This window comes from Platalea leucorodia (assembly GCF_965183815.1).
Source record: "Platalea leucorodia genome assembly, chromosome: 6".
NCBI classification, from domain to species: Eukaryota; Metazoa; Chordata; class Aves; order Pelecaniformes; family Threskiornithidae; genus Platalea; species Platalea leucorodia.
In genome coordinates, this window is record NC_138828.1 from 18,482,350 (window position 1) to 18,503,322 (window position 20,973).

The 20,973-nt window shown below is 40.3% G+C and overlaps 1 protein-coding gene across 3 annotated transcripts in view; it reads right to left on the minus strand.

The window, feature by feature from the left end:
* The window catches only part of WDFY3 (WD repeat and FYVE domain containing 3), a 179,479-nt gene that overhangs the window by 95,487 nt on the left and 63,019 nt on the right, over positions 1-20,973 (minus strand). For all 3 annotated transcript variants that reach the window (XM_082315396.1, XM_082315397.1, XM_082315395.1), the window contains exons 4-9: positions 20,138-20,261; positions 11,017-11,126; positions 9,800-9,961; positions 7,754-7,946; positions 4,328-4,514; positions 1,239-1,405 (exon numbers count right to left, since the gene is read on the minus strand). In XM_082315396.1, coding sequence (XP_082171522.1) covers positions 1,239-1,405; positions 4,328-4,514; positions 7,754-7,946; positions 9,800-9,961; positions 11,017-11,126; positions 20,138-20,261 — 943 coding nt within the window. The remainder of the gene's footprint in view (positions 1-1,238; positions 1,406-4,327; positions 4,515-7,753; positions 7,947-9,799; positions 9,962-11,016; positions 11,127-20,137; positions 20,262-20,973) is intronic.

Consider the following 20,973-nt stretch of genomic DNA (forward strand, 5'->3'; position numbering starts at 1 on the left):
AGATTAATAAATTATCTTTGATTATTACAAGGACCCCTGAAGAAACCAAATCTTAAGCAGCTCTTCAGAGTTCAAGAACTAAAAAGATTTAAATAAAAGCAATTAAGAAAATGAGCTAACACGGTCCTCATAAAAAGACAACTTGCCAACGTACTGAAAAGCAGGTAAAAAGAACTGAGAGATGTCGTGACAAATACCAGAAAATTAAATAAAAGAATTCCTTCAGAAATTGCAATAGGTCATGGTTCTCTCATGATATTGTATCAGAAAAGCTGATTAGCTTAAGGAAAAATTAGCATGTTATTATGAAAACATGGAGAAATTAAGCTCTGAGTGTGACTACCACCTTCTTTCCCTATTTAGTGAAAAGATAAACCAATTTCCATGAACAATGAACTCTCTCAATACCAGAGAAAGGAAGACATTATCCAAGGAACCTAGATATACAAGAGAAACAGTGGAAGTAAATCCATCAGCCTATAAATCTATAAATGTAACCCTATCACAAAAATTTTTCTTGTATCCCTGGTATTAATAAATTCCATAAAGAGTCCAAGTAACAAACTAGCTCCATGGTCACTATAAAATTCCAAACTCCTTAGTTACATACAAGACTTACCTGAATTTTAAGTTTATCCACAGGATGTGAAAAATAAGTTTATTTTTATAAAAGCCTTTCCCCCCCTCAGCTTTTCTTAACCTTATCTCCGTATCATAATTGACTGAGGTTGCAAACACACAACAGATTTCACCACTCTGTGAACACTGGTGATGAAAAAACAGATTTCAGCTCACAAGTTACACTTGCCTAAGCTGACAAAAGCTAACAGAAAGCAAATCGGGGGGGGGGGGGGGGGGGGCAGGAATCAAACCAGTATATCAGCTTTTCACATCAGATTAGTAAGAGCAGCTTAAAATACCATAAATCAAATCAGTGCATCTCTCCATTATGATAATGTCTTAAAATGTCCAAGTGGAAACTGTCAGCTTTGCAGCAAGAGATGTTTGACTCAGCCTTTAGTCCTGAAAGACAAAAGCCCTACACTTTCTTCTTTGGGTACCAACCCCAAAACAGAACCTTCGAGACCGACAGAACTAAGTATTTGATATACAATCTTAGTTAAAGAACCTAGACTCAATTGCAAATGTTTTGTGTAGTATACAGCTTCTCTGTATTTTGTTGTTTACATTTAAAAAACAAACAAAAAAAAACAGAGAGAGAAAGAAAGCAGACTCACCTTTGCCTGCAGGCTGTGGGACTGCAAATCCAGGTAGTAGGAAAGGTACTCCAGTGGTAACAGCAACTGGCTTTAATTCATTGACACCATATGTTGTTAAGGAAGTTATCAAATTAACCAAGTCCTTCAAAGCATCCTTAGATTCAGCCTCTTTTGCCTGTTCTAATCTAAAGAAAATATAATAGATCAAGTTAGCAGCACTAGTTTATTTCAACTCAAATCACTTTAATAAGGTATCTCTTCCATTTTATTCTATTAATTTAGAGACCACACTTTTACTGTCCTGTTCCTGCAGTATTTTACATGTTCTGTGTTCCTATTTTGTACCACTAAGTCAGTCAAACATAAGTGGATTTATGAGAACATATATTTATTTGCCATAGAAATTCACCTCATAAATCCTTCCTTGAACTCAACAGTCTGCTAAAAAGCAGCACAGACATGAAAATTACTTTTAAAATCCTCTTACAAACACAAAGCTACTGGGTATGAAAATACCTAGAGAGTCCATCATTAAATAAATCCATAATTAACTTGCTAGATTATATCTGCCACTTTGAGAGTTAATAGTTTATGCTAATGAAACGGCATCTTGGTAGAAGTCTAACTTAGAAGCACACAATGAAGCATCTTCATTAGAACTACGGACACTTACCTTTGAACGCATCGGATGGAAATGCGAACATCCCATTCCAACAACCATTTCCCGCCAGCAACACGCCATCAGACCAAACCCTTCAAGCTGACTCCTAACCCTAGAACAATCCTCATTTTCCTTCTACTTCACCAAAAAATTAAACCATGTTTAATTACTTGCTAACTCTACAGTCTCTATAGATCTCGGGAGAAAGCTGGGGACCACAATCTCCTATTCGCTCATGCAATGTGAGCTATGTTTTTCTTGCTGACAAGTGACTGCGGGAGCCCTTAGAAGCAGCTCATTCTGCATCCTCCATCATCTTCTCAGTCAGACACGTGGCTGAACCTCCTTCAAAGAGCCATTACAGAAGCACTTCGCTCACCTATTGCCGTTCTACTAATCCTCCACATGCCCTGCCCTTTCACATCATCAAGGAGAAACTACATACTCGCTCCTTTGGTCCTCACAGACGCCCTGCAATTTCTTATTAAGTCACCTTCTTCACATGCCCTTCTGCATTACCAGCTCCAAAGCCTTTCTTCTTTATAGCTTGACACCCAGTGTCCAGATTTCATACCCCCACATGACAGCCATCTTCACAATAGTGCCACGGAGCTGAACAAGTCTCTGTCAGTAGGTTTGAGCCAAAACATGTCCAGGGAGAACACATCACTGCTGTTCATCACTGACTAATACATACCTTTGTCCAAGATGATAATTTTTTGAAACAAACTACGTTTTGATTTGAAGATCAAATAAGCTAAAACTTATAAGAAACAGCAAGAGATATGGCCATCAAAACAGCAGTCATGTTTTGAACCATGTTCCATCTCCTCTACAATACACAAATTGCTGACAAATACACCACACGTTGGTGTGCACTGTTCACCCTATCCCAGGCATTTCTGCAAGAGTCTTAGTAAGTCTTCTAGAGCCACCCTGGGAAGGAGTGAGGACAATGCATTCCTACGCTTTTAACCTTTACTGATGTCAACTGAGGAACCAATGTGCTCTCCTTCTTCAATCAGACATGCAAACCTCTAGTCTCCCTATACCTCTTCCAGGGATCTTCCATTCTTTGATTTAAAGGATGAGCAAGCTCAGGAGAGAGTTTGTTTAAAACACTTGATCTACAGAGGATCGCTTTTGTACCTGAAAATGAAATTGCTAATGACGGCACGTTCCTCAAATTCCACTTAAACTCTGGCTGACAGTTTCTGGAAAGCAGCTGAGTTTGAATTACATTGCTTTGAATGAATGTGTTAGTAAATATACTCAAAGCCACCATTTATACTACAAGAACTATAACAATTCCTTAATAGGTGTTTGAGCTTTTGTGGCACTGAAGATAACTTATGAATAATTTTAACTGTGATTAAGAATTTCAAATGCCATGTCTATGTCTGGTATCCATTTAAAACAAACAAACAAAAACCCCAAAACATACTATGTAGTAGAAAATTTAGTTTGAATATTTGGGTGCCAACACCTAGCATCCCAGCACCCAAAATGAATGGCTTGAAAGAGGGAGATAACAACATTAACACTTCTCATTAATGGCCATTACAGCACTGTTTCTAAGCATCTTTGACCCAAGTTTACTTGATAAGGTGTACACTCAGACATCATTTCCCAGTTTCTGTCTTGGATTTGTAAAACACATATATTTCAACAGCTAATTGTGCTTCTCCAGAGCTTCATATCCAAACAAAGCAACAGAGACTGACCATAGATTTTTCACAAATAATGCAGCAGACTCTAATTTGCCAACTGAGAAAGAAAAGAATGAAGTTTCTTTTCATGGAAATAAATAAAATCATGGCTGGATCATACATCCAAGTTTTGTTTGGGAAGGCATTTTCATTACCCTATTTTGTGATGCATTAGCAGGGTAGCAGTACCTTTAATAAAAAATACAAATGAAAAAAAAAAAAAAATACACTGATTCCCTAGTAATGTGAGAGTACCCTCCAGCACTCTGGCATTAGAGCTTAAGTACAAAAATGTTTCTTCAATACTAAGTAGCATGTCTTCAATACTAAGTAGCATGCACCACATTTACGTACATGATTTTTCATTATGATAGTATGTTAAAAGAAAACAAAACAAAAAAAAACCCATCAAACCCAAAAATGACTAGTTGCAGTCAAAATTTTATTTTCTGAATTCTTTCTAAATTTTTAGTACCAGTTGTTTTTAAGCATCTGCTTTCGTAGCACATACAGAAACATTTAGTAATAAACCATTACCAATGAATAAAAAGTTCAACAATGTAGTTTCATAAATGGAGAGAAGCACATAGTTTCATATTTTGGTCCCAATATCTTCATTTCATAATAACCTATAATCACTTACTTGTTCAAACCTATTCACCTAGTCTTTATTAAGAAATCTTTTCAGAAAAAGCTCACAATGATCTGTCTGCATTCCTTCAAGCACTTTTGCATACCTGAGGAGGAGGTCACAGAGAAAGTTGTATCCTTGCCATATCCTAAAATCATCCAACAACGTTTGGGATACATCACTGGAGTCTTTGAGAAAACAAGAAAGTCCAGCAAACATCTCAACTATTTCTAGGGGAGAAAGGTCATCAGACTGCTGCATGTTCTGAACGCACGTGGACAAACACTCCTTTTCTGAAAAGGATCGCAATTAAGAAATTTAGGATTTTACTGACATTAATCACAGCAAGAAGCACAACTAGTATAAGAATCACAGCAATAAGGTAACTGTTATTTAACTATCTCTTATCACATAACATTTAATATCACAGAGCACCTGAAGACGAGTAGGATTCTCAGGTGGCTTTGGATCTGAACCCTAACTTCTTTTTGCCAACCCCTTCCTCCCTTTTATAATCTTTGCTCCTGTAAGGAGGAGACTGTGTAGACAAATACTGGTTTTTACCTAGAAAGTTTGACCCAATAACTCAGCAGAATAAAAAGACAAATATGGCAACTGTAAATAATTCTAAAACATCTTTTTTTCTTTTAAAACACAGTTATAGAAAGCACTGACTTAAACTGTTACTGATGTTAGGTAAAACCCTACACATGACCCTTTACACCATGTCTTCTTATTGCTACTCTAGTTAGCATTTCTTTGGCTGGCGTATTTGCTTGCCCAATAAAACTTGATCAAAGAGAAACAGCTTGTCTCGTTCTGCATACCCCTCACACTCCATCACTTCATTGGTCAGTTGCAAAAAGCTTTCCCAATTCTATAGTCAGATTTTAGGTTGCACTCCTGTTTTAAAGATGCTCCCTTCAGTTATCTGCTATTTTAACTTTGCAGCATGCACAAGACAGGTGCAAATCTTGCAGCTAGACTGATAACAAAATTTCCCAGAGATCAAATCAAAGGATGAGATAGTGAAAGGATGCTCCTTTGCATATGCTAAAACGTCCTAACTTTTTTCCTGAATATGAGATGAGCCTCTTGACAGATGTTCTCTCTTACATCAGGTTTATTTTTTTATCAACAAGCGAGAGGGAATGCCGACTGGTTTTCTTTTTAAGATTTTATTTCACTTTTTAAAGAACCTAGAATATCTTTTGATGTGCCAGCCTCACTCCTTGTGGATCAAACAAATAGAGAAGCTGTAACGGTAGTAGCTGCAATATGCCAAACAACACAGTCAAAACTCAGTTAGTTTCTTTGTTGCATTTCATAATGTTTTCATATACACATACACCTTTTAGATTCATCAAAAACTCACCAGAAGGCTGTAACAGATGCAGGCAAAATACCTATCACCTTTTAAGTCCTATCTGAAAATACCTAACTGATGACTATTCTGTGCTCACAAGTCATACTGTACATTCACATCTTTCTGACTGGAATTGGAAACACACTGCTAGCACAAGAAAAAACACAGACTAAAATTTTCTGTGAAGTATGTGGGAGCAGGGTGACATATTTCATAAACTGTCAAAATGGTTTTGTGGAGCCTTGTAACTACTTGCATTCCAGGGTGTGAGGAAACTGTGGGTTTCTTTTTTTTTCCAGTAGGTGTACAGTGCTAAAATATATAATAAGGATGTTACTTCACTTCAACAGTCATTCCAATTTAAAAACTACAAATGCTTCTATGTGGTCCTACAGTCTAAAAGCCCTATATAAATATTAGACACATATTCTACCAAATGTCCTACCTCAAATTCTACATACCTAAACACCCACGCTGTTTTAAATTAATGCAACACAAATATTTCATATGCAAAGCTGCTCCCGGGCAGCTAATATCCTGTCCAACACTGGTTTTCATCTCACTTTGCTCTTGCAAATTCTTTGTCATGAACAAGCTTGGCAGCTGTCCTTGCTAAGCAGACCGTGACCAGTGCCTTGTAAAGATACATGATGAATAAAGTACTTCTTATATTAGCTACCAGCTGTAACCAGCTACAGAAATATCCCTGTATGCTACAGTTTCCCTACCTGAAACAGTCAGGATGCTATTTGTCTCAAAAAAGGACAGGAGATAAAATGGAATGGTTCTGGCTGCTTCAGTCATTTCGTGGCTTGCAGGCTAGATTAAGCCCATGCGATGATTTTATTTTGGCCCTCAGGATGCACAAAATCTACAACCTAAAATCTGTATGGCAAGGTGAGGAAGAGAAGGGCCCGGCAGAAGAAACACAGGCTGGCTGAACAGTCAGCAATCTCATCAGCCAGCTGACAGGGAAAATGTAGGGGCTGCAAACCCATCCAGCCGCGAGGCTCTTTCCAGCTGTGTCCCAAAAGCTCCAGAAGAGGTTGTGACACAGGTGCTAGGACAGGCTACACGTAAGCCTCCTAGGAGCATCAGCACTGAGAGACTGCCTCCTTTGCGCAGAGGCTTGGGTCTCAACCAAGCGGAGAAGAGCCTCCCTGGGCCAGGCCCTAGGGACAACGTCCTTGGGCTGGGGACCCCACAGGGAAGCTGGGCTGGACCACAGACGAGGAAGCCAGCTGGCTGTTCCAATGTGCCATCAATAAGCACTTGGAGGTTCGCACTCAAGTGTTTCTGTGCCCATATGCCATGCTCCCTCAAGGGTTTCCTAGTGCCTGTTATTACCCAGGTCTTGCCGTTATCAGGGTGTGCCAGCCTCCGATGCCCTGGATAGTGGAGAGTACATTGCAAATCAGTGGTGGTTACAACGGTCTGACCCAGCCTCTTCCCGCAAAAGCAAGAGGTCTCGGAGAAAGAACCTTCTCCCAGCATACCCAAATTAGCTCTCCCTGATTTGCGTAATGCACCAGTATTTACTACACGGGCTTCTAATAGCTCAGACTGCGTCAGCAAAACACATGGAGCTGGTGCCTCTTCCTGCAGCTTCCTCAGATGTCTCTACACTGTTATTGCCAGCTAGAGTGGTACCCAAACAAGCAGCTGTAAACAGGACACTGCTAGCTTGCCTCACGCCTCTGTGAGGAGCTGCTGCTGCTAACTCAAACACAGGACAGAAAACAACTAACTCCCATTAAGAATTAGCACTTGCAGCAAAAGTGACAAACCTATGCATCTTCCCAGTGACTAGTTTTCAATACAGGCAGTTACTGAAGTTGCCGAAAGTCTTTCCTTTTGGTTAGCATAAACTCTACAGCAAAACATGAGAAGAAACTCCGTCTTCCAATGTTAACTTGAATATGGACTCAGCTACAAACACCTCTCTCACTACACAAGTGCTCTGAAATTTTACCTGTATGTAAATGCCTACATGTCCAAAAAAAAAAAAAAAAAAACCAACCCCAACAACAACAAAAAATACCCAACAAAAAACCAAAAGCCTGTAAACTTTCCTTGATCTATTATTTTCATGCCTATTTCCTAACTAAGAGAACTATGAAAGAAGAACAGAAAAAACAACAAATAATATTGGATAAAGACACATACCATGAATGTATTTCACTACATTGACACTAAGGCCATGACGCGATATGGTCATTAGTACTTCCCCTGCACTCTTCCTCCAAGGCAGATTATAGGGAGGGCACCATGAGGTTATTGCACTGAATAGAAGCTGGAGATCATCCTTTTGAGCCAGTTCTTCCGCCGGGGACACAAAACTGCACAATTTTACTAGGATCTGAAACAGTAAGTGATCAAACATCTAGCATTAATACCCTGATCATTGTTATTTTTGTCTAGACTTAGTAAAAGGTGGAACATTCTTCCATTTGGCAGACACATTAAAAAAGGCAATGCGCTGTTTTCTCTTTGTGTGTTGTTTCTGTAATTTGAATTGAAGACAAGGTTATTCAACACATGGTTATTTCAAGTCCCAGTTCAGTTTAAAATGACTAGCAAAAGATTAGCAGCAGAGTTGAAATCTCTTAGGCTGATACAGTGTACTTGTATGGATACCAGGTTATTCCATTCTTGGAGAATCTGCCCGTTACCTAATTTACAGGTGTAAATGCTGCAGTGGGGCAGAGGCTCTGTGAAGCAAACTGTTGTATCCCTTCCTAATGCAGGAAGAAGGCTATCGATATGTTGTCAGCAGAGCAGCATCCGTACCATCTTGGCCAAATGAAGACAGCCAAAACAGCATGGCAGGAAAGGATACAGCAACACTGTAGATCTACCTGCATGACTAACTCCTAGATCTGAATTTCCAGGTTCCCTTAAACAAGACAAAATGCAGCCACGCAACCAAAGTTACCACGTTGCACTCCCTTTTCTGCACGTTTTGAGGACATTGGATGTCCTTTTTGTGTCTTGTGCAGGAAAAGCAGAGGCTCCCTCTTGGAAAACTGCAGGAAGGCTTTGCACAGCTGCCTGTGTCCGGAGGAGGTTTGGAAGCTATCTGAAACCTCACCCATTCCAGCCAGCTCATTTGAGAGCACCACTTTACAGCCCTTGAAGAGGGACAGAAAAGAGCTGAGCTGTAGTATATTGGGCGGGGGACTCTACATGGTAACATTGATCATTTATTAACCCTGCAGACTGAAACACAGCAAAGCATTTTCTGAAAGATAGCTCACAGCACACTGTGATTTCTGCTTTGGAAGACAGCCTGTAGTACTAAGAAAAAAAAAAAAAAAGAGGCAAATGGGTATGTTCTCATGTAGTGACTGTTACTGGGCAGACATTGTGGCTAGTAATTGTGGGAATAAGGCTCTCATTTTATTTTTGTAGTACAGGTACCAAAACGCCTCTCAAATGTTATACTTGTAAATCTTAACACTGCCTTCAAATCCCTGAAGGATGTGATCGCTGGTAGACCTCTATGGTTTTGCATATGTGACTACAACAACCCTACATAGAGACGCGTCCAATTTGCACATGGAAACTGGTAGTATGACCATCAACCCCTTTTAACAGCAACTGTCAGCTCCTTCTAAAAGTTTCATCAGGAGAACATACGGGATTTTTTTTGCAAGATCTCCAATTGAAACTTCGGATAGCAGGAGCAGGTCAGATGGAGTCCCTGGTCTCCCGGGGACATCTGGGGATAACTGTAATTGTAACCGCAAGCTCAGATGCTTCATTCCCATGTCTATATGATGTGTCTCCATATTCTTGGTTTATTTCCATAATTAAAGGGAAAATAGAATATGTTAAATTAATTCACAGATTATCATCAATACTAATGTTTTTTACTGTGTCTATTTCAATCAGTAACAGCCAAAGATACCAAAGACTAGGACCAGTTAGATTAAAACAGAATAATAGTCAACATATTGCTCCTTTTAAGCAGCTGCACAGAAGAGTTGCATGCATTTTTGTGGAGGAGATACTGGCTGAGGACAAAGACCACACGGGGGTAGAAATGTAACCTCACTGTGCTTGCAGAAAAATCCATCCTACTCTGAGCCATTAGTTTGTGAAGAATCAAGGAAGAGCAAAACCTGGTTCAAGCGAAAAGTTTCTGGACTTTCTCACATGAAGCATTTCTGTTCCTCTTGCAAACTCCATGACCTATTTTACCTTTCTTACCTGTACAAAGACTTTCTGTAGCAGCGCTCGGCGCTCTGCGAGAGGTAGTTCATTCTGTGCTCCTCCAACTACCTCAGGCACATGTGGAAGGTCAAAAAACAGATACAGACATTTAACAAGTGTGGAAGGCACTGACATTGTAGTCATGCAGTCCACAGTTTTCTGGGGAAAAAGAAAATAGAGAAAAAAAACAGTTCAGCATATTACTATATTCAAAAAGTCACACTCTTGTAATGCAGTTCTTAAATGCTGGTTTTTCTTTCTCACACCTTTGGTGAGGTAGGTGTCCACGCTGCAGTACAGATTTACCATCTATTCTTGAACGCCTAGCTAAACAGTAACCCTAAAAATAGGACCATAATTTATTTACATGACAATAGCATCTAACAGCCACAGTCCGGATCAGTCACCACACAGGACAGAAACAACAACTGACAGTCTCTGCCGACAGAAGCTTACAAGTTAATTACAAGACCTTCAGCCAAGCCCTCATTAGCTATCTATTCCTTGTAGCAGCAGAAATGGGAGTGGGAGGAGGACTATTCAATTTATGCACTCACTTGGCAAGAAGGTATAAGCAGGCATAAGGAGCAAGGTAGCAGAAAACATGAAAGCATCAGTGGGAAGAAAAGACAAATTGGGGTGGAGGCTGGTGACATACTAAACACAGATAAGATGATGTGCTGAATTATAAAGGCAGATTAGAGCAGAAAGAACAAACCATGCAGCTGTCCAGTACACTGCCAGAGATTGACTCTCTGATGGAGGGCAGCACCAAAAGCAGAGGCAGTAAAGATTCACGATATCACCCGCTCATCGCTGCTGTTGGCTTTGCTTTTCGCAACTGCTGCTGCCCTCCTTGAATGAGGAGCCCAAGTTCAAAGCCCAAATGATTTAGGTGCTGTATGTGACATGCACCTCATGGGGCACTAAGCAGCAGCATGCAAGAGAAGCCTTTGGTGAATAATAAAAGTTGTGTGCATAATTCAAAAAAACATTATAAATTAAAGTTCCAAAACAATTATTTTTGTAGGCAACTGATACCACAAGGAGCTAAAGCAGAAACTCTGTGGCAGTATAACAGAAAAAGCATCTTAACACAGAAAGCAGAATATAGTTACAACATCTTTTAGTGCATGTTCATGCAGCTCATTATTTTATTGCTTTTGTTTTTCCCACCCCACAATTTATTTTTAGCCTTGCTGTTTAAGACTAACCTGTCCTGATGAAGCTAGTAAATTGATTGTGGTGAGCAGCATCCAACCTCTGCTTGCTTCTTCACTTTGATTGACCTCCAGAAACTGGACTATGGCACGACTTGCAGCCTCTGTAGGGGAGCAGTTAAAAAAATGCAATAAGAGTTCTATCTGATACTCTGCAGAAGAGAACACGTCCTCTCAACAGTCCCAAGCGCTGAGCATGAATTCACCTCTGCAGCACTACTTGAAAAAAGGACTAGGCTTAGGCCTACACTCTCCAGGCACACATTCCAGTCTTCCACACGCACTTGACTTTGACACTAACAAGGCTGCAAAAAGTGTTGTTTTAGGTCATGCATCATCCTCTAAACCAGCAGACAGATTTCAGTAACATGCAGCAACTTTTCGTTGAGTATTTTGGCTTTATCAAATACAACATACTCTTTTCCAGAGACATGAAGTCACCATCACTTAGTGGTCTCAATGGGAAAAGCTGATACTGAATTTCTGAAAAAAAAGCACTGCACTGAAACAACAGTACGGAGGATAATGGGAAAAGATTGGAGGGAAGGAGAGGTGCAGAAAGACAAAAGGAATAAAAAAACAGGAACAAAAAGTAAAATTAAGACTAAGATCAGCAATTACCACATGCCCATCCTACATTTTTTGGAAAATGAAAACGCTAACAACTTATGGCCAATTCTTATGATCCAGGGACCACTTCTGGACTCAGATGCTATTCTGTATCAGTCAGAGCCAAAGATAAATATTCAGCCTAGTAAACAAGTTAGCCTCAATAAGTAAATCAACAGAAAATGCAATCCTATTTCACTGCTGTCTGAATACACGCTTATGTTAAGAAATCTGTAATGCCAGTCCTGATGACTGTCCATTACCCTTAAGGGAAATCTAAAACCATTTTTCCTTCATAACTGCATATCAATCATCTTCAGTGCTTTTAGTGTCAACTAGGACAGAAAAGGAAGGTGTACAATATTGCTTAAAAAAGGAATTACAAAGGAATTACTAACAGAGAAATAAATCAGCAACTGAAGAAAAATCAAATTTTAATCTTGGTTTGCTTGCTTCATCTGCTGTCAAGATTCCCCAGCACATACCTGTGAAGCAGTCCGTTCTAAAGTAAACACATTTTATACGGCAAAGTACTTCTCAAACTTCTAGCACTGACTACACTGAAAAGATAATTTTCTGGAGCACCACACTGTAAACTGAGCTGGACTAGTAAACCTATAAAGTAGATGATCCTAGAAGATGTCTACAGTTGTTTGCTTTACATTCCTAACATTAACTTTTCCCGAGACTACCACCATACAGGGCCAAAGCCATCAGCCACCACGTGTACTGGGAATCAATGTAACAAAAATCAAGGTGTAAAGAAACACTCTGATCAACAGGAGGACAGCTGGTAGATGAAGGGAAGTGATTATCCCCCTCCACACAGTGCTCATTAGATCACGTGTGGAATGCCGTGTCCAGTTTCAGTCCCAACCCAATAGAGGGAAGACAATGACAAAGAGTTCAGGAGTTCAGCTGAGGGCCATCGAGATGTTTGGGGGCTGGAGCACCAACCCCGTGAAGAGAGGCTGAGGAACCAGGGAGAGGGGACAGCCTCAGGGGCACTGAACAGCAGCCTCAGTGCCCATGGTGGGGGGAGCTATCGAGAAGTCAGAGCTGGGCTCTTCACAGCACTGCATGGCTGGAGGGCAAGAGACAACAGGCTTAAATCAAGAGAGGTTCAGACTGCATATAAAGAGAAATTTCCCCCACCCTGAGGACAGAGATGCATCAGAACAGCACCCAGAGAAGCTGTGCTGTCTCCAGCCTTGGAGGTTTTCAAGACAAGACAGGATCGAGCCCTGCGCAACCTGGTCCCATCTCACGGTTGGTTTGGCTGTAAGCCGGTCGGACAAGAGATCTCTCTTATTCTATGATTTTTCTCTTACACAGAAAAAGGTCTATTTGATGTCTCACTCAGAGGGATTTCACTTCACCCATGCTGGTGTCAGTTTCATTCCCTTCCAGTGCAAAGAGGATGTATTTTTCCCTAAAGCCCAGAAACTCTTTTATAGCCATAATCCTAGAAAAAAAGATAGAGAGACAGATTCAAGGTACAAATCCAGATTTAGTTCACTTGTGCAATGGCTATTTTCCCATGTTTGTGTTTTGCAGCCTTATTCCCATAACAGGTTTTTGTACAAACCACTGGCTTTTCCAGTTCTGGTGCTGAAATAAGAAGAGGAACCTACCAAATCCCTGCACGAGACTGACTGAGATAAAACAAAGCCTGAAATACCAAGGTGAAAAGTAAGGCAGTTTTTAAAACTCACACAAATGTGGACATGCAGCAACTTCTCAGCATGCTGACCTGAAGTACCTGGTGGGCACTTTGTTTTCCAAAACCATTGCCCGGATGGTTGGGTGTATGAGCAGACCAACTTAGAAAGCACAACAGCCATGCCACAGACATAGTTCCTACATACAGGCATACGCAAAATGCCAGAATTCCTGGCAAAAGCCACTTTCCTAAATTTTGAGTGTCAAGTGTGTCTAAAGCACGCACTGCTTCTACAATGACAGTGCCCCACCAGCCCAGCGTTAGGTGCAATTTAGTAGGCCCGTTCTTTCTATCTGACCACAGACAGACCTAGGCAATCAGTGTCTCTCAGACTGTAAGCAGGTACGACTGGTACCAAACAGGGTGTGCACAGCCTCCTTTGGGCATAGTCTCCAAAAGCCACCTGTGAAACACAGAATCTTTTAGTAATCTTTGAAAGCGAGTCTCTGGGGTTAAGTATATGCTTCTGAAAAAGCTGTCATGCTGCTGGCATCCTAAATGGCATAGCAGTTGAACACTATAAATAGCAGTTTAAAAACTGTCAGTCTTAATTAAGCACTACCTAAAACACAGACAGCATTTTAAGTGCAGGAAGAAGTTCTCTTGTCATATGCTCTGAGCAAATTTGATCGCACTATCATTTAAGATTAATTTCTATCATCATCAGCGCTAGTCTTAATTTATTTCTTGTACCTTTCTCCTGGTTTTGAAGTGCTCAAGTCACCTTTTTAATATAGCATCCTCTATGCACCCCACCCAAATGTCCTTAGACCTTCAAATTCTGCAGAACAAACCACTAAACTAGTCCCACTAGGACTGGGATATGCTAGCTAGTAAAAATAGCAAAAGAGCAAAGAGAAAAACCTATAAAATAATATGTAAGCATACATAACTTGACAACTGTGCAAGCATTTACACGTAAGTATGACCACGATTATGCAGTCACCTGGTTAATAAATACAGTAGTCAGATTGTTCAGCATGGATTCAGTATATATGGGATAGAGGCTCGGTGGAATAAAATACCAGAAATTTGTTTCATACATAAAAGATAACACCGGTGCTTTGCATCCTGGACTTCAGAAAAGCAGCAGATGGAAAGCAACGGGATTAGACCCATTCAGATTGCTAGCAAAAAGCAGAACTGCATTACAAGCAACGTTATTGCCTACAGCAATAGCACTAAGGACAAATTCAGTACATGAAGCTTTTAGTTAGATGTTCTAGTACCATAAACAGCATATAACAGTGTCATCAGACTTTTGTATAGTTTATTCTTATCCGAGAGTGTAATACTAGTGGAAAAAACACCTATGCATAGGCCAAAGGGGTTGGGAGGGGAGTGGGAGGTATGGGTGGGTGTGTCGGGGGGTGGTGGGGAGCAAGCTGAAGTCAGGGACCCCTTTTCTAATCGAGCCTTCAAGAAGACTCTACTTCTCACGGGGAATGCCTGGAAACCACAGTCAGATACCTAGAGTTAAAGAATACAAATCGTTCCAACTGCCTAGATAGTAAGAGAGAAGTATCAACCCAAACAAAAATGGAATGGCAAAAAGTCTTCCTTCAATCATCAGAAGCAGTGCAGTGCTGTCATCACAAGCCGCAGATCCGAAATGACTGATGACTTTGCAGCGTGCAGAAATGGAGGGCTGCTCATCCAAAGATAAACAACTCAACTGTGCCAGCATTTAGCCTCGCTAACCCAGCCGATAAAAGAACGGGTTTTCTAGGATCTCTTGAAAAGGCACTATATTGCACTATACTTGCCTTGCATAAGATCCAGTAAAGAGCATCAAAAATAAATTGAAGGTTAACTGAAAGTAACAAGATACAGCAGTTGTTGATCAGGACCGACTCCTGATGAGTAGCTGAGAGGACAGCCCTTTCAGAGCAATTTCAATAAATTCAAAACAGAATCACCTTGTAAAGCAAAGTCACCCACAGGACAGGAGAAACATATATATATATATATATTTATGTATGTATGTATGTATGTATGTATATATAATGAAAAAAACAAGACATAGTCACTGCATGTGAGATTATTTCCAACATACTTTCTTTTCAACAGAAGAAAAGTTAACTAACATACCAATAAAGTCTGAAAGCAATGCCTAAGTCCACTTATTTCAGCAAGAAAGATCCTCAACTCTTCAAAGAGAAGCAGACACTACAAGTAACATTATCAGGAAAACTTCAGACTTCATTACGGGAGGAGCCCGAAAGGCTACTTATTAGTAGAAGATAAGAAGCTTCCTTTAACTACTGTAGGTAACATACCCAAAATGAGATATGCACTTGAACAAATAACACTAACTCTTGTGTATTTAAGGCAAACATAAAATTAGTTCTGCTGATGCGATAGAGGTAAACTGCAACAAAAATGACCAATAAAAGCAGAGTTTTCACATCAATGGAATTTTAAAAGGAATAAAGGCAGGCATTGTCAGAGGCCAAATACAAACCACTGATGTGGTTTTCTGCAATGGTTAAACATTATGGGGATGAATGTTTATCAATTTGGCCTCCCAAAGTGGTTTGAAGATGAGACAATGATAGTCTTTCAGCAGATCTGTTAGAGAAATGCCTAAAGAGGTTAAAAGCATTTTCACTGGTGAAACAGTTTGAGTAAATCAGTGAAATTAAGAGGAAGAGAAAGAAGGAGTAGGGGGGGATGGACACAGACAGGACAGGGGACCACACACACACACGCACACGCAAAAAAAAGCACACATCACAACATTCAGAGGGTATAAACAGTAACTGAAAATGTGGTTTTCTGGAGGTACGAGGAATTAGCTGAACAGTCTAGAGGTATCGTAAAAATAAATTTAGCATTAAATAGTAAATACTGAGACAAATACATACAGAGAATGTTGCAAATATGGAATGAAATCAACGAAGCAAGCACCACTAAATTGAATTTAAAAGGTGCATAAAACAGTGACCTACACACACTAGCACACATGAAATTATAAAAACAAACAAACAAACAAAAAAAACCCCCAAACTTTGGAAATTGACCTTGAAAGGAGGTTAAAATGTTCCAGCCCTATGATGAACCCTTTTGCTTTCTCATTCTTCAATTTTCTACCCTTCTGCACAGGTGTCACAGATTTTCCCCACAACCACTTATTCATATTCTGACTGGGGAAGGACCTTCCAGGTTGCAGGACTGCCCATCACTAAGGGAATCATTCTGAACCTCCCTGCGATGTCAAGTGTTTATACATCCTAATGCATTAAATAATGGGAGCTGTCAGTATGTCATTCAGTGTGCTTGAAACGCAGACAAAGGACTGAGTTAGAAACCAATTTTAGTAAACACGGAGAACCACTGCAGGGTACCAAATCACAGGTTTGCACACCCTCAACTGCTGAAATATGAGAAGCTGTTAAGAGTGAGAGAGAAAGCTGTACTCTGTACTTGCCCTGTTTCTTGCTTTCTCTTTGTTAGTGACCACAGCCGGGAACCCACTGCTCGGTTACGCAGGTTCACAGTTTGAACCGGGGAGGACAGCTTTATGCACTTACCTTTAAGTCTGCAATGTCAAACTGTTCAGTAGTTGGGATTTATCATGTACAAGGTACAGGTACTCACTGAAATGATAAACCAAAACGTAACCAGGCTATTCAGCTCACGGCACCTGTGGCATGGAGAGAGAAGGTCTCCCGCCTACCTGCACACCAGCCACCTCCACACAGAGGACTTTGGGGACCACGCTCCACCGTGTATATCAGCCCAGCTAGACACCTTGAAATGACACACAAGTCCCGCTGTCCACACCAGAGGGATCGCCTGAACTAACCTTCCCTGCCTTATGCTTATCTTTGTATTGATGTGCCAAAACACGCTTATCCCTGCTGTATGCTTATCTTTGACGATGTGCCAAACACTCTAGACATGCTGTTGAAATATTTGCAAAATCACAAAAGAACCAATTGCATCCAGGGTATGTCTTTTGAAAAATACATAAAACAAAAGTGTTGCTTCCCCTCCAGCATCAGTAGCCAAAGCAGCCATTAGTAGCCACATTTATTCTACCAAGATTCCTGTCCAATATCAAGCTATCCCTGTCCCTTTTTTAAGAAGTCTATCTTCTTCAGCCCTAAGCCAGATACACTTGCCCCCAAAGAAAGGTTCATTTTGGAACTGAGACTACGCTAGAAATAGATGTTTGAACATACATTTTAGCATAGCACTACCACAACTTTTTGATCCAGTTCAGACACAGAATTGCATTTATGTCTGGAAAATTTGGGAGCTAAAAATCTCAAGTATATGAGCTATCTCAACCATGATCCCACCATCTTCTAAAACAGACTAGATAACCCAGGGCAAGGGAAACCATGCACTAATCCTCATAAATATGGTTACCGCTGTCATCTGTAAATTATCACTGTTGTACAGCAAAGACTTAACGCGCAAGATAATTTAACTCAATTTTAACTGCTTCGTTTTTCTTACTCCAAGGTTACATCCATACTAAAGAAACAAGACAGCTGAAACTGTAGTTGAACATGTAACTGCAATGCCAATGTTCGGAGACTACTTAAGATAGGGTGCTGGCACAGTTACTACTGAATCACAAAACACTGTTCTGAGAAAACTACTACAGTCTGCCAAGAATAACTGAGATATGCCTCCACGATGGTAGGCATTACTCACATAGTTATTAGCATAAATATTCAAAGGCCTGATGAAAAAAATTGCTCTGTGCTCCATTATGAGATGGGGGGGGACCGGGGGACGACAGACACAAACCAAACACACACACACATAAAACCACCACACACACCCCAAAAAAAAGGGCAAAAAACAACACACCAACACATAAGATTTAACCATACCACATTCCCAACTGCAAAATACTGCCAACGTATTTATCTCTTTAAAGACAGAAAGCAAGTTCTTGTAAAGTTTTTTCCCTTTCGTTAACTATCTAAAGTTGACTTTTGATAATGTTTGTATGGAAAGCTTGTCTCTAAAACAAGCTCAGTAATTTTGTTGATTTAAACGAAGCACTTCACACCATCAGGAATTTGCACTTCGATATTACCAGAGATTTCCTGAATATAGTTGTTACTGAAGTTTTTCACTTTTAAAAACATGCTAGGAGATATAATTACCTGCTAATAGCCATTAAGATACGCTGTATCTTTTGGTATGGTACACAAAAGGAATGGACTTCTTTAAAAAAAAAAAAAAAAGCAAGAGCCTTCACAATCCATAGGCACAATATGATGTCTTTAACATAGAGCGTATTCTAAAAAGCCAAGAATGTCTATTATTTTTTTCAATATTGCAAGAAATATCTATCTAGCTCTAAACAGTTTCACACAAAAGTCTGCAAACTAGAGTTTCAACAGCTTGTTAATTGGTCATTTCTGGAGAGCAAACTGCAACTCCTTAGTCCCGCCAAGCGTCACAACACGGACCTCTCGGGCTTTCTTACGTGAGGTCTGAAAAGGGTTTACTGACCAAAGTAATAGCAATCTTGATAACAGAGGAAAAATGACTGTTTTCTGTTTTAATAAAAACATTGGTATTCATTACATTAAAGCTTAGAAAAGTACCAAACTGTCTTATAAGTCACTCTGGTTAAGTTTCCAAGTGGGATAGAAAGCAAGAAAACCCCCCAAAACCACCAACGACAACAAAATCTACCGCTGACTTGTGAGGTTTCAAGGATGACAAGTGGATTATCTTGGAGCAACAAGCAGAGGTATGGCTTAAATAATAAACACAAAAATGGCCATTCTTAGCAGAATCCAACTGACTAGCAGGCATAACAGATGTTCCCCAGAAAAAAAGGTCAAATACACCACCATTCTGCCAGCACGGCTGTTGGACATTCATTTCCCCTAAATACCCAAAGAAAAGACATTTTGCGCCTGTTTACCCATAGAGAACAGGTCTTGTCTATGGTATCTGTTTAGCCATCTGGAATGTTTCACTGTTAGTCACTCTACTTAAAATGGAAAGAAATTGTAATTGGCACAGTTTGTGACTCCTGACTTCATGCGTAATAATTTGTACAGCCTTTTGCAGCCCACTATTTCCTTATTTACCACTAAATCCAAACTGAGAAGCCAGCACAGATCTTAAAATTATCTAGTAGACAAAAACTTGATACTTCTCGGAAGCGCTCCTCTTCAGAAGAGGAAATCAAAGAGGAAAGCTAATGAAACATGCCTTCTTGGGCCACTGTCCTCGGTTATGCAACTCCCAATACATGGTCAGGTTCTGACACATTCAGGATTCAACAGAATCAAATCTCACCCTGACATTTAATAGAGCAAAAGAGGGGTCCACTAACATTTTTCTACGGCTGGCAGTGTTGGTCCTAATGTGTACTTTCACATCTTATTAGCTTCCAGGCCAACAGCTAGTTTAAAAATGCGTGATTTTGGAATGTTAACATACCCAAGGGACAAAACGCACCACCAACAGGCACCTCAGGCAAGGTACAGCAGCTGTCCACATGCACACTCTTGGTCTCCTTCTACTAGTAGGTGATGCAACTTAGCTCACTCCTCTCTCTTTGATACGTTGTCAAGTTTGTGGAACTCGGCCTTCTCCATAACCCAGAGAGGAAAACTCTAGCCTCCTCCTCCTCTCTCTCTCAGCGCCCAAAGAAATGGAAAACAATGCATTTTCGCTGCAAAGACTTCAATTTCTGAGCCTGCACAGTTGCTATGTATGGCAGCTCATAGTATTCTGACTCAACTGAAATTCATGATACACATCTCACAAATCCCAAGCTTGTGCCCCATGCAATACCTGTGGACTTATTCGATGCTCTCCGTCGAATTTCAGTCACCATCAATCGTGACACTTGAGTAGTAAACTGCAGGAGGTCAGAAAATTTTTCTGTCATTGTACTCGGAGGAGCATTTCCAAACACCTAAAACAAGAGAAAAATGGATGCATCAAGAAGTCATTCAGTTTACAAGGACCACTACAAACTACCACTTTCCTCTGCGAAAAAGGAGTATTACTATGGAGATTACAAGTTTTTGTTTTCCTGCTGCAGTATTCATCACTGTACTGGTTTTCACAGTGCATATTCATAGCTGGAATTAAGTCATCATTCAGGGAGGTAAGATCTGATAAATGAAGGGGGGAAAGGGCATCACAAGTTTTCTTGCAAGATTAAAACCCCACGGAGCCCCAAAAGACCAAGATTGCACATAATGGAGTAAAGACTAGATATCAGAGCAAATTCTCCAGCAAGAGTTCTGTTTCTAAGAGCAACTCCTTTACTACCTGCTGGACCTAAACATCCCACAGGGGTGAACTGCATGTACAGGACGACGTGTGTAAAATCTTCTAGAAGGCACAGTAGAACTGCCCTGTTAAGTCTTCCCTTGATAAACTGATGACACCAGGAAGGCTCTCACGTTGCTGGCGTCCCAAGGCCTTACTCTCCTCTCTTGAGATCCTCCTGAACATAACAGCAGTAGTTACTAGGAAATTTCTTTTATAAATTGTCACTTAATTCTAGTAACTTATTCTTCATGGATAAGCATTAATTTGGTTATTAAATCATTTATTGAATCACATTTAACAGGGAGAAATGCGTTAACTGTGGTATCGCACTACGCTATGGAACACAA